The following is an 18,799-nucleotide window of genomic DNA, read 5'->3' on the forward strand; positions in this document are numbered from 1 at the left end:
TTCCAAAATAGAAATGTGAACATGGTGAGCTCTTCATCGTAACATACTGGAATTGCATGGGCATGGAGGAAAGGCTTAACATGTTATATGCAGGGCATAGAAGACAGCTCAGGGGTTAAAGGTGCTTGCTTGCAAAGCCTGTCAGCTGGGGTTCAACTCTCCAGAACCCAAGTAAAGCCAGATGCACAAAATGGCACATGTATCTGGAGTTTATTTGCAGTGGCAAAAGCCCTTGTGTGCCCATATTCTTAATCATTCTTTCTTTCTCTCACCTCCAAATAAATAATTTAAAATGTTTATTAAAAATTGTTATATGTCTGCTGGAGGGATGGTCTAGCAGTGAAGAACCCTGCCTAAGAAGCCTAATGACTCATGTTCAACTCTCCAGGTCCCACATAAGCCACACGCACAGTGACCCAAGCATGCACGACTGCACGTGTGCACAAGGGGCTCATGTGTCTGGAATTCACTTGTAGTGGCTGGAGGCCCTGATGTGCCAACTCCACCCCCTTTTCTCTCTCACACTTTCTCACTCTTGCATTTAAAAAAAGGCAGTGTCTTGGGCTTGCTTCAAAAAAAAAAAAAATATTAGCCGGGCGTGGTGGCGCACGCCTTTAATCCCAGCACTCGGGAGGCAGAGGTAGGAGGATCGCCATGAGTTCAAGGCCACCCTGAGACTACAGAGTTAATTCCAGGTCAGCCTGGACCAGAGTGAGACCCTACCTCAAAAAAAAAACAAAAAAACAAAAAAAAATATTATATGTTGGGCTGAAGAGATGGCTGCCTACAAAACCTAACAACCCTGGTTCAATGACCTAAGTTTGATTCCTCAGTACCCACATAAAGCTGGATACACAAAGTGGCACGTGCATCTGGAGTCTGTAGTGGCTAGAGGCCCCAGCACCCATTCTCTCTCTGTCTTCTCTCTCTTTCTCTCTGTCACTCTCTGTTTGTAAACAAATAAAAACATTTTTTTAAACTTTAAAAAATGTTATATGCAGATTGATTATTTTTGTATAACAAAACACCAGACGCAATATACAAAATGGACATAAAGTAGACATGTAAAATATATATTGGAATATATATAACATAAACTTAAATGAAACACACTAACGTGAGTATGAGCAAAGCTTGAAGGTACTTCCACCAAGAACAATTTCAGCGTTTTCACTGCCCCAAAGTAATGTCTTCTATGACCACTGCTTCTTCATGTTTTCATATCTGTAATTTATGATTTTACTATAATTATTTTGCCTGGAGCATTTTAAATTCTCCAGTGACAACATGTCCATGCTGTGTCATTCCTAGGCTTAAATTGCTTCACCTGAAGAAAAGCAACAGTTTTAAGATGAGCTCAGGGAAACAAGCACTAGCTCTTACTGGGAAGACGGACGGCGCTGGCTGGAGGGTGAGGAGTCTTTTCCTGCTACTATCCTGGTCTGCTCGGACCCAGATTCTCCTCCAGGAGTGGCTCTGGTGGAAGTTCAGGCACGTGAAGAGGAATGGCCGACAGGAGCACTGGGAGACGGCAGAAGCCTCTTCAAGTTGCTCTTCCTCCCACTGGTTCTCTTGGGATTCGTTCAGCACATAAATCTAACGAGGAGCTCTGTTGTGGCCACGCTGACATCCAGAAGTATGCTCCACTGCCTGTGGGACCTGGACTTCGAGGAGCCTTACAAGCCTTCCTCGATTCTCCTAGGCTGTCACTCTGTCCCTCTGCGAGCATCGGCTTCCCCTGCATCTGTGAAGACTCAACACAGTGGCTTTCTTCTAGAACCTTCCCTGACTTCCCCCCAGGGGCACCTCTGTAAAGGTTTGTCTGCACTTCCTTTCTGGACTCCTAGTCATGGCTTTACCTTCCTGCCAGGGTCTGCTGACCTCTGTCTCTCCGTCTCAGACACCTGCCATATCAAGTGTCAGAACCTGCATAAGTTGGTGATCAATAAGTGTTGATTGAATAAATAGAAAAATGGGTGATGGTAAAGAATGCAGCTAATACATGCTCAAAACCAAAAGAGGCCATAACAGAAAAGGATGTTAGATAACACCATGATTTTGACTTCCTGAACAACTCCTGCTACGTGTTTAAAAAAAATTATTTATTTATTTATTAGAGGTGGGGAGGGAAAGAATGGGATGTATGGTCTCTAGACAGGGGCACCACTTTGTGCAACTGGCTTTATGTGCATCGGGCTTTACAAGCAAGCACCTTTAACCACTGAGCACCCTCCCCAGCCCATGGAGGACAGCTTTTGAAAGGCTTCCTCCATCTCTAGCTCTCTTGCTGTCAGTCCTCTTCATGTGGTCTGAATGGTCACTAGTTGTCCATGGGGGAGAATCTCAATCTGAGAATAGAGGAGTGTTCAAAGAAAAACGTCACCATTTACACTTTGTTATTCCTACCACAAGATTGGAGATGTTACAGCAGGGGGCAGCCCAATTCAACTTGCTTCTCTGACCAATGTCATCATGAAGTTATTGTCTCTATTACACTGTCCCCACAACAATCCTCTGTCTGCTTGTGCCAAGATTAGCACCTACACATCCAAAATAGCAGCTGACACAACGTTCTATTTCCAGAAGGGCAGATGGGATGTGTTAACAACACCCTCACTAGATCCCTGGATGCCGAAGACAGGCCCCAATAGCCAAGTGCCCAAGAGACAGCCAGCCATGATGTTTATCTGCTTCTAACTGCACTGGGGACAGAGTGGGGGACTCATAAGGGAATTCCAGAACTTTCTTTTGATAAAGCCTCAAAACCACCAGATCTGCTAATGCCAGAACTAAAAATTGCTTGGTATAGTTGGGAAAGCAACTGATCTAGAAGCTGGAAGGTGTGGATTCTGCATTCACTGGTCTGGTGTCCTTAGACAAGCCATTTAAACACTAATAGGCTTCTCTGAATGTTCATGCAAACTTCTATGCCTAGAGATGATCATGAGGAAGGTAGGGGCCCCCAAGGACACCATGGTCACAAATGTACTTGGTGAATCCTCATTCCCAATTCCAAGAAATTGTGGCCACACAGAAAACGCTAGCAGGGATGAGTGCCCTGTGCTTAGGCCTTGCATGGCCTGAGAGTGGCTCTTTGGTGAGGAGGTCATGCCCTTTGCCACAGTGTCTTCTAGCTTGCTATAAAAGACTCATCCTGGCTCTCTCGCTGTCTGCCCACTCTTCCTCTGATCCATGACATCCTCACTCAGTAGTTAGGAAAGGACAGGTCCCAGGAGCATCCAGAAATGGGCATGGCTATTCTCAGCCCATAGGTGGTTACCAAAGCCACAAGATCACTGCTGATTTGCTTCTTTAGAATTGTCATCTTGTTCTGCTTTAACACTTGGAAATATTGTAAAATTAAATTATAGTTACTGAGCGTGGACTTTCTATGTGCCAGTCTATGTTATTGGCTTCATTACTTACTACATTATTATCCCCATTTTACAGGTTATGAAATTGACATTTAAAGAAACTAAGTTTTGGTGCTCACTTCGGCAGCACATATACAAAAATTGGAACAATACAGAGATTAGCATGGCCCCTGTGCAAGGATGACACGCAAATTCATGAAGAAACTAAGTTTTGTATCAAGTTCTTAGAATTTCTATGAACACGCCCACAATTTGAACTGCTTTATTTCATAAAGAAACCCATAATTTTATAATTTGTGCCATTTTCCTAAAAAATAGCAACAAACCCTATGGAAAGATAAGGGAAAGTGTTGGCAAACATACATTTAATCAAAAATGAAGAGTGCTTAGGTCTTGGACAAATACACTCCTATCCCACTGCTCAGGCCTTCTGGCAAAACCTGCATACTGATTGCTGGGCCTCTTACATAGGTCAGAAGTTTAAATAGAAAAATGTATGATTGATTGATAGCTTATGAGTGAAATCCTTAGAAAATAAATGTAAACAGTCTTTATGTGTTGAAGCTGTCAAGTTATAAAGTCAGACTGTGTGGTAGTTCATGATATGTCATTATTTAAAGTTCCTCTAAGCTGGGTGTGGTGGCACACAGTTTTGATCCCAACACTCCACTTAGGAGACTGAGGTTGGAGGAACATTGTGTGTTCAAAGCCAGCCTAAGCCTCAGAGTGAGTCACTTCAACCTAGACTAGAGACACTGCCTCAAAAACTAGCTAATTATTTATTAAATTTATTTTTAAAAGATAATGGAGCAAAAATAATTGAGCATTATTGTTCCTTCTCAGGGTCTGGCCACATTAATAGACATTTCTTAAAGAATCATCCAAACCAAATATGTTTTAAGGCCTTTCACTCAATTTAGTAGGTTAGCCAATTATGGGCAAGAAGATGCTCACAATTTAACCTAGAAATTCCTGTCAATACAATTTCTATTTATGTTATTTTTAAAATACTATTTATTTATTTATTGGAAAGAGAGTGAGAGAGAGACAGACAGACAAAATGGACACACCAGGGCCTCTTGCCACTGCTAACAAACACCAGACACACGAGCCACTTTGCACATCTGCTTTTACACTGATATTGGGAAATTGAACCTGGGCTATCAGGCTTTGCAAGCAAGTGCCTTTAACAGCTGAGCCACCTCTCCAGCCACATGAGTTTTAAATCTTTAGATGAAAATGTGGCAGGTACCTTGGGATGTATAAGAACTCTTTTTGCATCTCCTGGTATTGGCCTTGTCATATTAAACAACTTTATTATTTAAAATTGAGGACCCTACTATCATTGAGCAAGAGATCCCCCCCCCCCCCCCGCCCAGCACACAGAAACCAATACTCTGGCACTAGTTGGTTTTGATGCCATTTTTCTGTTTGTTTGTTTTGCCAAAACAGCTTTATTGAAAGTGGACTGATCAGGAGTCAGGAGTAGGCTCAAGTCCATCACCCAATCTACAAGTGGTGAAGAGATTTAAGTGGCTTGGCAGGGCACATGAAGCGAGCGTGTCTCAAGATGCTAAGTCCACACAAAGCAGCACACAGGTCCAGGGATACCTTGGGAATCATTTCTGATCCATCCTGTAAATATTGGAGATCCCCTTCGCTTCTAATCTAGGTCCATCAGGCCCTGTTCTCATCTCCCCAGCCGCACTCCTGAGATACTTCTGGTCTCACCAGACCCTTAGAAACATTTCTGTTCATGGCCTAGGGTTCCACGCTGCATCCTGAAGTCCTTGGGCAGTTTTGAAGAGCAAGAAAGTTGACATTCTATGACTTGGTCCATTACCTAGGTTACAGTGTCATTCACTCTTGCCAAATGTGTATACTGAGACCTATTTCTTGGAATAATCATTAAGACAAAGTTAAGGGAGACAATTTATGCAAATTTTTAGCACACAGAAATCACTGGGAATGTGGTAGTGGCTCACATCCCCTGCTTCTAAATGCAAGTTCTGCACTGCCAGCTCTAGTGTGTTGCAGATGGAAGGGGGCGGGGGGGGGGGGGGGCTTTGGGACAGGAAGACTTCAACTCAAACTGCAGCTCAGCCTTCTACTGGGTGGTCTTGGGAAAATGTCCTAGTCTCTCTGAACCTTCTGTTATTGTCTATAAGAAGCAAATCGGGGCTGGAGAGATGGCTTAGTGGTTAAGCGCTTGCCTGAGAAGCCTAAGGACCCCGGTTCGAGGCTCAGTTCCCCAGGTCCCACGTTAGCCAGATGCACAAGGGGGCGCACGCATCTGGAGTTTGTTTGCAGAGGCTGGAAGCCCTGGCGCGCCCATTCTCTCTCTCTCCCTCTATCTGTCTTTCTCTCTGTGCCTGTCACTCTCAAATAAATAAATAAATAAATAAATAAATAAATAAATAAATAAATAAATAAATAAAAAGAAGCAAATCATAGCTCTACTGTGCAGTGACCCTGTGGCTTTTCCAAATGACCTATGCCAACTATCTGGCATGTAACTGCAGAGTAAGTGGTCATATTGTGCGTCCTTGGATAAAGCAGCTCATCCTACCAGTCCATGAGAAGTTTGATGTACTGTACGGCTGGCTGTCATTTCAAGTGCCTAGAAAGTCGCCTAGGTGTCATTTTCTGGTTAATTCATCTGATCTTTGTAAAACGGCTTTGTGGCCTCACAGAGATAATAAAGCTGGGCCATGAAACCTACAAAAGCCCATGGGCCCTTCCACAGGAACACCCTTGCATCACCGTAGCCCATGTCACATGGAAATCTTGGCAAGGTGACATGAGACAGACATATGGAGAAGGCGTGAGATCGCAGACCTAGGGGAGAGGTCGGGCTGTGGGCAGTGTGCTTGACAGGGCTCATACACTGCAAGCCTTGTTCCGCGTCCCTTACAAAGCACCTCTTTAAGGGGGAAAACAAGATGTTCTTTGTAAATAAAAGTTCATGCATTTGAGTAATGAAGTCATTTTTCCAACACTGCAGTGAGAGATATTCTTCTCCCCAGCCCTCTGAGAGGGGACTTTCAGGAAGAAGAAGGGTGGCAGAGAGCCTCAGAGGAGAGAGTGCCTCAGAGCCCATCTCCAGAAAAGGAGAAGTCAGCTCCAGAAAGTGGGCACCCTGCCCCTGGCTTCTGCAGCCCTGGTCATTTACCTCTGGCTCCCTCCCGCCCCTGGAATCCCTTTTCCACCCACTTTCCTGCAAGCTAGTGGGGGGCACTAAAAAAAAAATCTATATAAATATAGATGAGACATCCGGCGCCTTGACTCCATCAATAGGGGGTGTGGGGAAGCAAAATCACAAACGCTGCCTCGTCATCTGGAGTCCTTGGAGGGGCTCCAAGCCGGGAGGGGGGAGGGGAGGCGGCAAGGCAAGACTCGACCTCGGGGTCGGAAAAGCCAACTTGCAGTGGGAGGGCCTGGAAGGGGAAGGTGAAAAGGGAGTGGTGAGAATGAGTGCGGGAAGGAAGCCAGAACTGCGCCGTCCTCGGTCCAGGCCGCCAAGGAGGGGAGGTGCTGGCCCTGCGGTCCCTCGGTCCTCGCCGTCTGGGCTGCCCTTGGCCGCTCGCGGGGGCTCCGGGCTCCATCCATCCATCTGTCCATCCATCCTCAGGTCCCGGAGCCCAGCCGGGGGGCGGCGGGAGAGGCAGAGACCAAGTGCCAGCCGGTGGGAGGAGGGACGAGAGCGCAGACACTAGACTGACTCTTCCCCCCACCCAAACCGACTTTATTTAAAAAAAAAAAAAAAAAAAAAAACGAAGTTGCGGGTTGGGCTCCCCGGATCTCCCACATCTGGACCCTGCAGGGCCAGAGGAAATCAACTACCCCGGGGGACCCTCCGCGACCCCCGCCCGCCCCCGAGCCCCGGAGAGATGGCTTTGAGCGCAGCCTGGGGCTCCGCGCTGCCTCTGTGGCTGCTCTGGGCCGCCTGCGCCCACGCGGCGTCCGGGGACCACGGCGCCTATGACTTCGAAGGGAGTTCGGCGCTGGGCAGGCCCGACCCACCCGAGACCAGCGAGCCCCGCGGGCCGGCCGGACTCCTGCCGCCAGCTGTGGATGCCCAGGTACCGAGTCCCCGGTCGGGGTCACCCTGCTGGGTAACTCCGTTCCCGCTTGGGCTGTGCAACTCTCTCTCTCTCTCTCTCTCTCTCTCTCTCTCTCTCTCTCTCTCTCTCTCTCTCTCTCCCTCCCTCCCTCTCTCCCTCCATCTAATCCCCCCTCTGTGTGACTCTCTGCACTCTCGCTCTAGATCTCTTTCTGTGTGTGACACTCTCTCTCTCTTTCTCCCTCCCTCTCTCTCTCTCCCTTTTCCATGGTCTTGAGAGTTTCACCTGGACTGGGTCCATTCAGAAGCTTGAAATAGTTTTGTCAGTTGGGTTTGGATGTTGTGGCTTGAAAGTTGAGGCTTTGGGACATGTCCATAAAGAGCCTTGTGTGTCCTTTATGCTCTAGAGGGTCTGGAAAGACGCACCTGAGAACTCCGCCTTCAGTAGTTTTTCTTCTTGTGTGTTTCAAGTCATTTTGCCCAGCCTTGGTGGTCACCAGTAAGCCTGTGTCCTCCTCCGGCTGGCTCCCTGCTCCTCCCTCTTGGCTTTTTGGACAATGGGAAGGTTACTAACGGGGAACCCAACCCTTTGTGTCAAGTTAAACAAAAGCAAGGAGAGGTGGAGTGGGGAGGAGGGGGTGAGGGTCAGGGGTACAGAGTGTCTAGATAGAAATGGACATTCTAATCCAGAAGCAAGATTAAATCAAGCCTGTCGCCAAAGGACAGCTGATCAGACACACTACTGATCAGTGTTTATTCACAGAGCTTCCCTTTGAGTGCCTGAGGTAACTGTCAGGTTAGAGGCATAACCAAAGTGTAGGTATCTTGTGAAGTGGGAGGGGGGATGAATCCACAGCGAGTGATTTAAGAGCCAGACAGACAATAGCTGTCCAGTGCGGGGGAGATGCTAAGAGGGAGGAAACAAAGTCACCAGAGTTCATGGGAAAGGAAAGAGCCATTAGCCTAACAAAACACACCCTACACTCAGGCGACCCCAGGCACACAGCTAAAACATGTGGGCTGGCACTACTAGTGAGTCTTTATTCTACCCATCAGTAGAACAGCTGTAGATACTAATTGTTGATTCAAAACAGGGTGCAGGGCGGGAGAGATGGCACAGCGGTTAAGGCACTTGCCTGTGAAGCCTAAGGACTGAAGTTTGATTCCTCAGGATCCACGTTAGCCAGAACAGTTCGTTTGCAATGGCTAGAGACCCGGGCACGCCCATTCTCTCTCTCTCATATGCCTTTTTCTCTCAAATAAATAAAAATAAAATCCTTAAAAAATAATAGTATATACAAAGCTGGTCCTTGGTGAACTCTGCCTATGCTTCCTCTGACAGGGGGCAGGCAGGTAGAGGTAGAGTGTACCAAGTTCTTATTGTGCAAAATATAACATCTATGAGAAAGAAACAGCCTGCCTTCTAGTCACACTCAAACACAGGCCAGACCAGGCCAGACCAGGAGAAACCCCAGCAGGGTTTCCATTGATGCCGTGCTTCTTGGCACTGTTGGAAATAACCCCAGGCAGCATTATCTCCACCTGTTGCTTTGAACATGGAAAGTCCCTGAATGAAAGGATTGGCAGATGGACTCTGAGATGCTCCCTTAAGTGTGAACTACAGATAAAACATGAATACAATAGAAAACTAATAAAAAATAAAATAAAAAAGCACATGAATACACTTCTGGTCATGTACCAGATATTGTGTTATGCTTTAAAAAAAGGTTTATTGTGCAACTGGACTTCAATTTATCTGGGTCTTCTGTATTTGTATCTGGTAAGCCCACAGGGATAAGCACACACAACCATTTCTTTCTGCGTTCTCTTTTTGCATTTTGCATGCCATGGGAATTTAAGAAAAAATATTATTTGAGTGTTGAAGGACCTTAAAATTAGTATTGAAGGTTTGGACAATTTCTCATATATTCACACATTTATTGAAATAAATAGGAAGGTGGCATAGTTCTACAGGCAGACTTTCAGACCATGGTCCCATGTTTACATTGCAAACTTCTTGGGCAAATTAGAGTTGCCCTGATTGCCGATAAGATACCTACTTTATATCTCATAGAGTTATTGTGACGAAGTTGGGTAAAATTTACTGTTGAGCACGGTATCTAGCATAGTTTGAAGTGATTTACACATGATGCTGTTATGATAAATTGAGACTGCTCTTTGGTTTCTAAGAACTTTATTTTCATGGTGCTTTCACACATTGTTGTATATTAATATCATTGGGTATGTTTGTCTGTATCCTTCCAATCAGAAAGAATATCCCAAAGTAAGTTATATATTCAGTGCTGTCAGAGCTTAATAGGTTCAAAACGTCAACTGAGGGCTTTAGAGATTAGAAAGAAGATATTAGTCATCCCAGGAAGGTCAAAGTATATGGCATGGATGGGGTAGGATGAGACAAGTAAGTTCCCACAGTTTGCTGTGGTCCCAGGGTGAGCCCAGTGCTTCCCCATCAAATTTCCCATGCTCTTTATAGCCAGTAAGCAAATCTTAAACCAAATACATTCCAGAGACTTAATAACATAGCACAACCACTTGACTAGATTGGGTCAGGAGATCATGTTTACATAGAAGAGAAGATGGACACATTTATTCATGGGAGAGGTTCAGAATGTGGATGGGAGTGTATTCTAAAAATACATTCGCTTTAGTCCAATTGTATTTATGTGAATGGTGGTGATTCCTCAACTATCCTCCAAAGAGAAGGAAAAATCAGTAATAAGGCAAGTGTGGGTCAGTAGGAGGTGCTTGGCTGGAATCCCCCAATGGTCCTCCCATATCTCCCCCGTCTCACTGGTACCCAGTGTGAGCCGGAGCAAATAGGAGAGAAAAGTGCACAGGATGGAAGGATGAAGCGGCCTGGCTGACCAGGAAGGGAGAAATTTCTTTATAAAAAGCTTCTCATGATGGAAAGAATATAAAAAGAGAAGCACCCAGAGATAACTCTGTAGTCATTATGGGGAGAGTTTCCCCCCACCTCTACTTCTTGACAAGCAACTCACTGAGACCATTATAGCTGAATGTGTGGCGACAGCAGTAATTTTCAGCAGGTGAGGGTGGGCAAGGGGGAGACTAGTGGCTTCAACAAGAGCATTCAACATTCAAACACTTCACAATAAGAGAAAGAAAAGAAAGAAGAAAGAAAGGGAGAGGAAGGGGAACGAAAAGGGAAAGAAGGGAGGTAAGGAAGGAAGGGAGGGAGGGAGAGAGAGAGGAGGGAGAGAAGGAGGGAGGAGAAGGAGGAAGGAAGAAAAAGAAAGATCTTTTCATTTCACAGTATACACTGTAGCAAATAAAACTCAGCAAAAATCTTGGCCAATATGGAAATGCAAGCAATCAGGGGGAGGGCAAGAATGCAGACGGGACGCCTCCACCTCCTCTGAGGAGCCAGTGTCAGGATCCTTGGGGAAAGTGAGATTCTTGTCTATTGAGTCATCAGAAGAGTTAAACAAGGTCAAGAACACTAGGCTAGGGGTTGTCACTGTGGAGCCACCCAGAGTCTCTGAAAACCACAAGGGCCACAAGGAGGACTGGAAGGGCCAGGTGGGCATGGTAGAGGCAGGTGGCAGCACTGTGACTGGTTTTGATGCCTAAATGGGAAAAGATCTTTGAAAATAATTAGCAAACTCCCCTCAGGGGGAAACAGGTCTATCAGTACCTGGTTAAATTCCCTTTTCAATGCTCCATGAATCCTTGTGCCTCCCACTCGGGATGAAGGGACTTGCTTCAAAGGAGACATGTACACAGGAGACTAATTGTGAGGGACTTTCCCTCTTCATTCTTTTCAGTGTTGACTTGTGATCTCATGTCCCAACACATTGTCAGGCTCTGTGCCATTGAGGGGTTGCGGAATGTTTACCAAAAGCCGTGTATCTCTCACTATCTGTTTTCCTTTTCCTTATCTTTGCATTTTGCTTTGAAAGAAATTCCATAGGAGGACAAGGTGCCCTCCAGTTCCTGGCCTGGGCGACCCTCCTAAGCTGCTCTTCTAACTAGATCAGCTTGTTTGAATCCCAGTTTTCAGTCATTATTCCATTGCCTTAATTAATTCAGACCAACAGATTGAGAGACTTATCATGTTCAGAGTAATAAAATGGATAGCAGAAGGGGTAAAACCAGGCAGGATCTCGCTTTTACCCTCAACAAGTAAGCAATACATAAGAGAAAAAATCGAAGCAGACTTAGCCACTTTACACAGCAGAATGGATTGATGTTTTGTAAGAGTGACTACAAAGTTAAGGAGACAAATGTGGCAAAAACCAAAAATTACTCCTGAGTTAGACCATTAGGGAACAGTTTTTTACTTGCCAAACAACAAAGTGGCCTTTATAGAAGTAGTTTAGAAGGACAGGATAGTGGTGGGGGAGCTAACCCTTTGGGTACTTACCACATGCCAGACACCCATTCACACACTTCCCATAAGCCATTTCCTTTCATCTTTGTGATAAATCAACAGGGTGGTACAGTTACCTCCTCATTTGACGAACAGAGAGGCCTAGCCCTCCATCTGGTAAGTGGCAGATCTCCAGAAGACTTTATAAAAGCAATAATGCAGGAAAATATAGAAAGAAGTGGTTGAGTTATACATAGCATCTGTAGGGATCAATTTATTAATGTTTCAGAGATTTTTTTAATGAGAAAATATATGGGGCAGGGATGATGGCTCAGTGGCTGAAGGTACTTGCTTGCAAAGCCCGTCAGCCCGGGTTCAATTCCCCAGCACCCAGGTAGAGCCACATACAAAGTGGTATATGTGTGGCACAAATGTGCCCTCTCCCCATCCCCCCCCACACACAAATGAATAATAATAACTATGAGATGCCATTCAAAGACCAGTATCCAATATTACTAGAAAAAATATCAAACTATTGAAGGCTACCAGATACTTGAGTAGCTCCCCTTCCCAGCTTTGCTCGATACTACTTTTTAATTTGTATTTATTTGGTTTGTAGTGTTGGACAAACATTCTACCACTTAAGTACATTTCACATCAGTATCTAGTTTTAAACTACAAAAAAAAAAAAAAACAACTAACACTTACTAACTTCCATTTTGCCCTATAAACCTATGTGTATTATTGTTCATTTCATTCGATCATGAAAATCACAACCATTTCATTCAGCAAATGAGTAGCTTGATGTGTGGAGAAACCATAGCATGTCTTCCCCGAGTTTCAATATTCCATGCACTTTCCCCTCGACCAGTGGGTCTCCTGGATTTCTCTCTTTGTGTATGTAACTCTATAATAATCTCCTCTCCCATTTTCCCTTCATAAATATATTCTAAATGTTTCCCCCACATGATGCTATGGTGTAAATTAAAAGCTTTTGATTAAAAAGTAATAAATTAAAAAACTGTACTAGGGCTGGAGAGATGGCTTAGTGGTTAAACGCTTGCCTCTGAAGCCTAAGGACCCTGGTTTGAGGCTCGATTCCCCAGTACCCACGTTAGCCAGACGCACAAGGGGGCACACGCATCTGGAGTTCGTTTGCAGTGGCTAGAGGCCCTGGTGCACCCATTCTCTCTATCTGACTCTTTCTCTCTTGGTCTCAAATAAATAAATAAAAATGGGCAAAAAAATTTGAAAATCTGTACTGTCTATACGAACATCTAGTCTATCCTATAGAATATATTATTTAAAAAATACTAGAAAATAAGGACTTCTATTCCCTTTAGTTCCAGGTTTCTCTGGTTTAACCATGGGACTTTTTCTTTTTAATTTATTTATTTGAGAGTGACACAGAGCGCCAGGGCTTCCAGCCACTGCAAACGAACTGCAGATGTGTGCGCCCCTTGTGCATCTGGCTAATGTGGGTCCTGGGGAATGGAGCCTCGAACCGGGGTTCTTAGGCTTCTCAGGCAAGCACTTAACTGCTAAGCCATCTCTCCAGCCCCCATGGGACATTTTTTTAATGTGATAGAATATTGATACCATAAATTTAAGTGTTTTTTACTTATTTTATTTTAATAATTTTATGTATTTATTCATAAGCAGAAAGAGAGATACAGACGAGACAGACAGAAAATGGGTGCAGGGCCTCCAGCCACTGCAAACGAACTCCAGATGCACGTGCCACCTTGTGCATATATATGGCTTACGTGGAACCTGGAGGATCAAACCTCAGTCCGCAGGCTTTGCTGGCAAGCACCTTAACCACTAAGCCATCCTCCAGCCCTAAACTAAAGACTTTTAAATACTCGCTCCATTGTTAACCCTTTCCCTCAGCTCCTGGCAGTCACCATTTGACTTTCTACCTGTATGAGTTTGGCTACCCTAGATACTTCCTGTAAGTGGAATCAGATAGGGCACATTCCTTGTGCCTGGCATATTTTACTTAGCATAATGTCTTTGAAGTTCATCTGTGTCATAATGTGTGTCCAGAGTCTCATTTCTTGAAGCCTGGAGGGCACTCTGTGTGCATACACATGTTGATGCACACACATATAGATAAATGGTAATCTGTAGACACATATATAGATCCCTATGTCTCTGAGTATGTGTGTGTGTAAAACATTTCATCTACTCATCCATCCATAGAAAAATGCATTGTTTCTACCTTTTGGTGTTGCGAATGGTGTTAGGAACATTGGATTCAAGTGTCTGTGTGAGTGCTTTCAGTTCTTTTGAGTACATATCCAAAAGTGGCACTGTGAGCCTATGGTTCAAAGAAATTTTTTAGAAACTTTTTTTTTCTTCAATTCATTTTATTTATTTACTTATTTATTTATTTGAGAGAGAGAGAATGGGCATGGCAGGGCCTCCAGCCACTGAAAACGAACTCCAGACACATGTGTCCCATTGTGCATCTGGCTTACATGGGTCCTGGAGAGTTGAACCGGCATTGTTTGGCTTGGCAGGCAAACGCCTTAACCACTAAGCAATCTCTCCAGCCCGTTCAAACAAATTTTTAAAATTTATATACTTACAGAGGTCAAGCCAAAAACAACAACAACAAATATACCTGGGTGGAGCCAGCATGGCGGAGGACACACCGCCTGTGGGTGACCAGCCTTGACTCGCAGGCAGGGGATTCTTCCCCCTGGGAGGAGCCACCTCTCAGCTTGCCAACTTTCTGGGGTTTGGTTTGTTTATTTATTTTTTTCAAGAGGAGACAGAATCTGGCTTCTTAAGTGAAACTGCTGACTCAATTTCTTGATGCTCTGTGGGCACAAATCTCTGAAGGCCAGATTCAGCCCAAGGGTGACTTATTTGTAGTCTCTACTTTACCATATTTGAAATTCACCAAAGGCAGAATGTGGGCCCTTGGCCAGACAGATGTATGAATCCAGTGCCAGGACTTCAGAGTCCTGTGACTTTGTGCAAATTAGTCATCTTACAGAGATTATTCTTTGGATTTTAAAATGAATAGAAATGCATTTGCCTTGTGAGACTGTTGTGAAATATATATATATGTGACTGTTTAATGTAACATTAGCTTAGCTCTCTTTTTCCCTTTCTCTCCCTCTTCCACTGTCTATCTAGACCCAAGTTAACTTTGTGGTTAGTATCTTGCTAAAAGTATTTTTTTTATCTAAATCTTACCTAATTCAGTAAATTTGATTACTTTCAACTTTTTTTTACAAAATTGTTACTTGAGCAATACTAGAGAGCTTTAGCTTTTAATTGTTTTTAATTTTATTTATTTGCAAGCAGAGAGAAATGAGAGACAGACAGAGAGGATGGGCATGCCATGGCCTCCAGATGATGTAAACGAATTCCAGATGCATGCACCACTTCATGCTTCTGGCTTTATGTGGGTCTGGGGAATGGAACCTGGGTCATTAGGTGTTGCAGGCAAGCACCTTGACTGCTGAGCAATCACTCCAGTCCTTAATTGTTTTTAATACCTTTTCACTAGCAATAGTATCTCTGAAGCATTGCAAGAAATGAATGAGTTTCTAAATCTGTAAAAAAAAAAAAAAAAAAAAAACCTTTGAAAGACAGCATTGTGTTCTCTCTACAAATTCTCAAATTTGACTTGACATAGTTTTGTGAATAATGCCACAACATTGTCTTTTAGGGGATATTCTTGCTTCTGGTAACCATATACATATATTGATGGCTAGATGTAACTTTGAGACATTTGATGGGTTAGAAGCCACTCAACTCAGATTTCCAGTACATACATTGAATTCCAAACTAGTATTTTCAGACAATTACTTATTTTCTAAAATAAGGAAGTCTGTGAGGTCATTGACATATAATGACCATATAGCCAAATATTTAAATATCTCTTCACTCTTAGCAAATGAGTAGTGTGTTCTTTTCAGCTGTTTCTCTCTTTTGCTCCTCGTGTGGTAAAGTTCTGGGAAATGGTTTACTAAAGGGAAGTTTAACCACAGATGTTTGTAATTCCAACTTGCGTTTCCCATCAAAGTCTTAATGAATTTCAGCTGCCAGCAGCTTTCCTCAATCTGAGTCTTTTTATCCTGAGAAACATGGAGAGAGAGAGAAAAAAAAAGTGAGCCTGAATAGTAGTGGGAAAATTTTCATATTCAAACCCCCAAACTGTGCATAAAATAAAAATTCAAAAAGAAACGGGTTCTTCTTTAAAAACTGGGAGAGAGATCGGGAATATGCAAAATGACTCTTTGCACTTCCAGGACCGCCTTTGAGTTTATGTTGTGTTTGGTGAGAGTTGGAGATCTTATGCGTATGTAAATGGAATGAAGGGTCTACATTTATGACTCCATGAGAACGGTTAAACTGGAGAAATCCCACAACATCAACAGCCACACTAATATGTCTCTTGCAGATTAGAAAAGTAATCTGTGGGGCCCCAGAGCATGGTACAGCCTTTGTGTATTAACATTTGTTTCGAAATTATTTGCTCCATGAGTTGGCAGGGTATCATTGCTTTAAAGAAAATCAGAGACACTAGGGATTTAAAAAAAAAAAATGTGTTGAGTAAAACTTGCCTTAAGGACGTGACTGCTGCCAGAGTACTGTTGTCTGTACAAAGCGCACTGCAACGCTTCTCAACTCTAGTCTATAAACCAAATGGTAGTCTTTGGACTGTCCATGGGCGGATGCAGGAAGCAAGAGACGCGGCCGCAGATTCTCGGACCCTGGCATGCCAGGGCTCAGAACTGCAGAGACGCTGATACTAGAAATGTCAAAATGGCTGCAGAATGGTGAGGAGAGAGCAGAAACCTTTCCCTAGTGCGTGTGATGACGGCGGCACTGGGGCCCACGTTCCACGTCCCAGGCCTCCAAGCCTGCTCCTCAGCACTCTTCAAGCTTCAGGATGCCCGTGCTTGCCCTGTGAAGAGTGGCACACTTGGACAAGGCAAGTGTGCCCCAAGTGCCACCACTCTTCCTGCTGATGTGCCAGGCGTCCCGGAGTGGCTTTCTATCAAGTCCCAGGTTACGGGTTTAAAGACTGAGCCGAGCTGGAACTCCTAGAGATAGACCTTACGTAGTGCCTGAGCAATGGATTTATTCCACTCTCTTCCCTGGATATTGATGTCTGCTGTGATCCATGCCAGCAGACACCCCAAAATTCCACTCATAAGAGACAAGCCTCGGAGCCTCTGGCACCGCATAAAGGAGGCTTGCTAAGGGGTGTTCGAGATTTGTGTGAGCCAGTGTGAGCTTATTTCTGGATGCAAAAAAAACCATAAAGTCAAAGGAGTCAACGGTTGATCTAGAGAGGAAGTTCAAAGATCCAAGCCTCTCACTTTGCAGCTAAGGGAACGAAACTGGGGGAGGGCAGCTGGGCAGCTTACTGGCAACGGTTCAGGGAGCTGTGTCCTCCTGCTTGGATTCCTTCTGATGGTCCAGTGCATGGAATCAGTGTCAGAGTTAGAACTACAGATGATGGCATAACCATGTCTTGCCATCTATTGGAAGGAAAATTATTTCCTCCTGTTATGTCTTTATGCACTTACTCTTTATCATTTCTTTGTACTTTGTGTTGACTTATCAGGAAGAGTCTTTGTGGAGCTGAGTAGGGTTGACCTGTAAGTCTACAAAGATCTCCCCTGATTCTTGGTGAAAAATAAGACGTAGAAATTGGTAAGGCATCTTAGGTGTGCCGAGGCCCCAAAGTGAATAGCTTTCTCTTGGCTAACCACGGCACTTGTCCTTGGGCCCATAGGGAAGATGGGTCATTACACTTGTACAGGTCGGACCCATCAGAAGGATATGGATGACCTTTCCTTATCTCGACCTCTTCTGAGAAGGCCTTTCCTAGGGAATTAAGATTTCCGGGGAGATTTCCCTTTCCCAGAAATCCTGATCCCAGACACCTGACATCAGAACTAGACTGTGACTAAACCAGCTGCCCATCCAGGGGGCTCATAAGAGACCTCAACCTGAGTCTCGGGGTGGGCTTCTCAAACTTCTCTTACCTCTTTGGGCAAGAACTATGTCTTCCTTCCTCACCGTAAGCTCCCCTTCTCTTAAAACTCTCCCTCCTAATGCTCTATGCTATAATAAAATCTTTCTGAACCTTATCCTCTGGTCTATGGGTTCCATTCTTTGAATTCATAAGACAAGAGTCTGAAGACACCCCCAAACTAAAAGTGGGTTGACATATCTTGTTGATGCATTGGCAAGGAACCCCACTTCCTGTATCATTGGCTCCATTAATATTAAACAGATGACCCTTGGTAGATAAAAGAACATGGGCAAGGGCTGGAGAGATGGCTTAGCAGTTAAGCGCTTGCCTGTGAAGCCTAAGGACCCCGGTTGGAGGCTCGGTTCCCCAGGTCCCACGTTAGCCAGATGCACAAGGGGGCGCACACGTCTGGAGTTCGTTTTGCAGAGGCTGGAAGCCCTGGCGCGCCCATTCTCTCTCTCTCCCTCTATCTGTCTTTCTCTCTGTGTCTGTCGCTCTCAAATAAATAAATTTAAAAAATACTTAATTTATAAAAAAAAAACAAAAAGAACATGGGCAAGTCTGTTCATTACCCCCACCATGGCATTGGTTTCTGAAGAAGCAAACAAGAAAGAAGGAAGGAAGGAAAGAAAGAAAGAAAGAAAGAAAGAAAGAAAGAAAGAAAGAAAGAAAGAAGGAAGGAAGGAAGGAAGGAAGGAAGGAAGGAAGGAAGGAAGGAAGGAAGGAAGGAAAAAGACAACTGAAAACTTTCTTCCATCAAAAGAAGTTTCTGATAAATAGATTTCAGTGTACACCAGCTGAAATGAAGCATGCCAAAGGGACAGAGTCACATAGTCTTAACTGTTGTCCCAGTTAGAACTCCAAGATCTAAGAGCCCAGAGCCTGCAGAAAGCAGTGCCTTGACCTAGTGGAAGAGCTAAGAGCAGACATTTTAATGGAGTGCTTTCCTCGCTCCCCACCATCTCTGCCAGTGGGCCTGGAGGTTCTGCAAGTCAGGACAT

The 18,799-nt window shown here is 44.4% G+C and overlaps 1 protein-coding gene and 1 non-coding gene across 3 annotated transcripts in view; both read left to right on the top strand.

Annotated features, from left to right (window-relative positions):
* The first annotated feature begins 3,485 nt into the window (after positions 1-3,485).
* LOC123462478 lies at positions 3,486-3,589 on the top strand. The gene has a single exon (XR_006638300.1). It is a non-coding gene; the product is annotated as a U6 spliceosomal RNA (small nuclear RNA).
* Positions 3,590-6,846: 3,257 nt separating this feature from the next.
* Lama4 (laminin subunit alpha 4) overlaps positions 6,847-18,799 on the top strand; it is a 153,352-nt gene continuing 141,399 nt past the window's right edge. The window contains exon 1 of one of the 2 annotated variants that reach the window (XM_045154001.1): positions 6,847-7,456. In XM_045154001.1, coding sequence (XP_045009936.1) covers positions 7,265-7,456 — 192 coding nt within the window. In that variant the 5' untranslated portion in view covers positions 6,847-7,264. The remainder of the gene's footprint in view (positions 7,457-18,799) is intronic. The other variant, XM_045154002.1, reaches the window with a different exon arrangement.

The sequence above is a fragment of the Jaculus jaculus genome, chromosome 7 (genome assembly GCF_020740685.1).
Source record: "Jaculus jaculus isolate mJacJac1 chromosome 7, mJacJac1.mat.Y.cur, whole genome shotgun sequence".
In the NCBI taxonomy this organism is placed as follows: Eukaryota; Metazoa; Chordata; class Mammalia; order Rodentia; family Dipodidae; genus Jaculus; species Jaculus jaculus.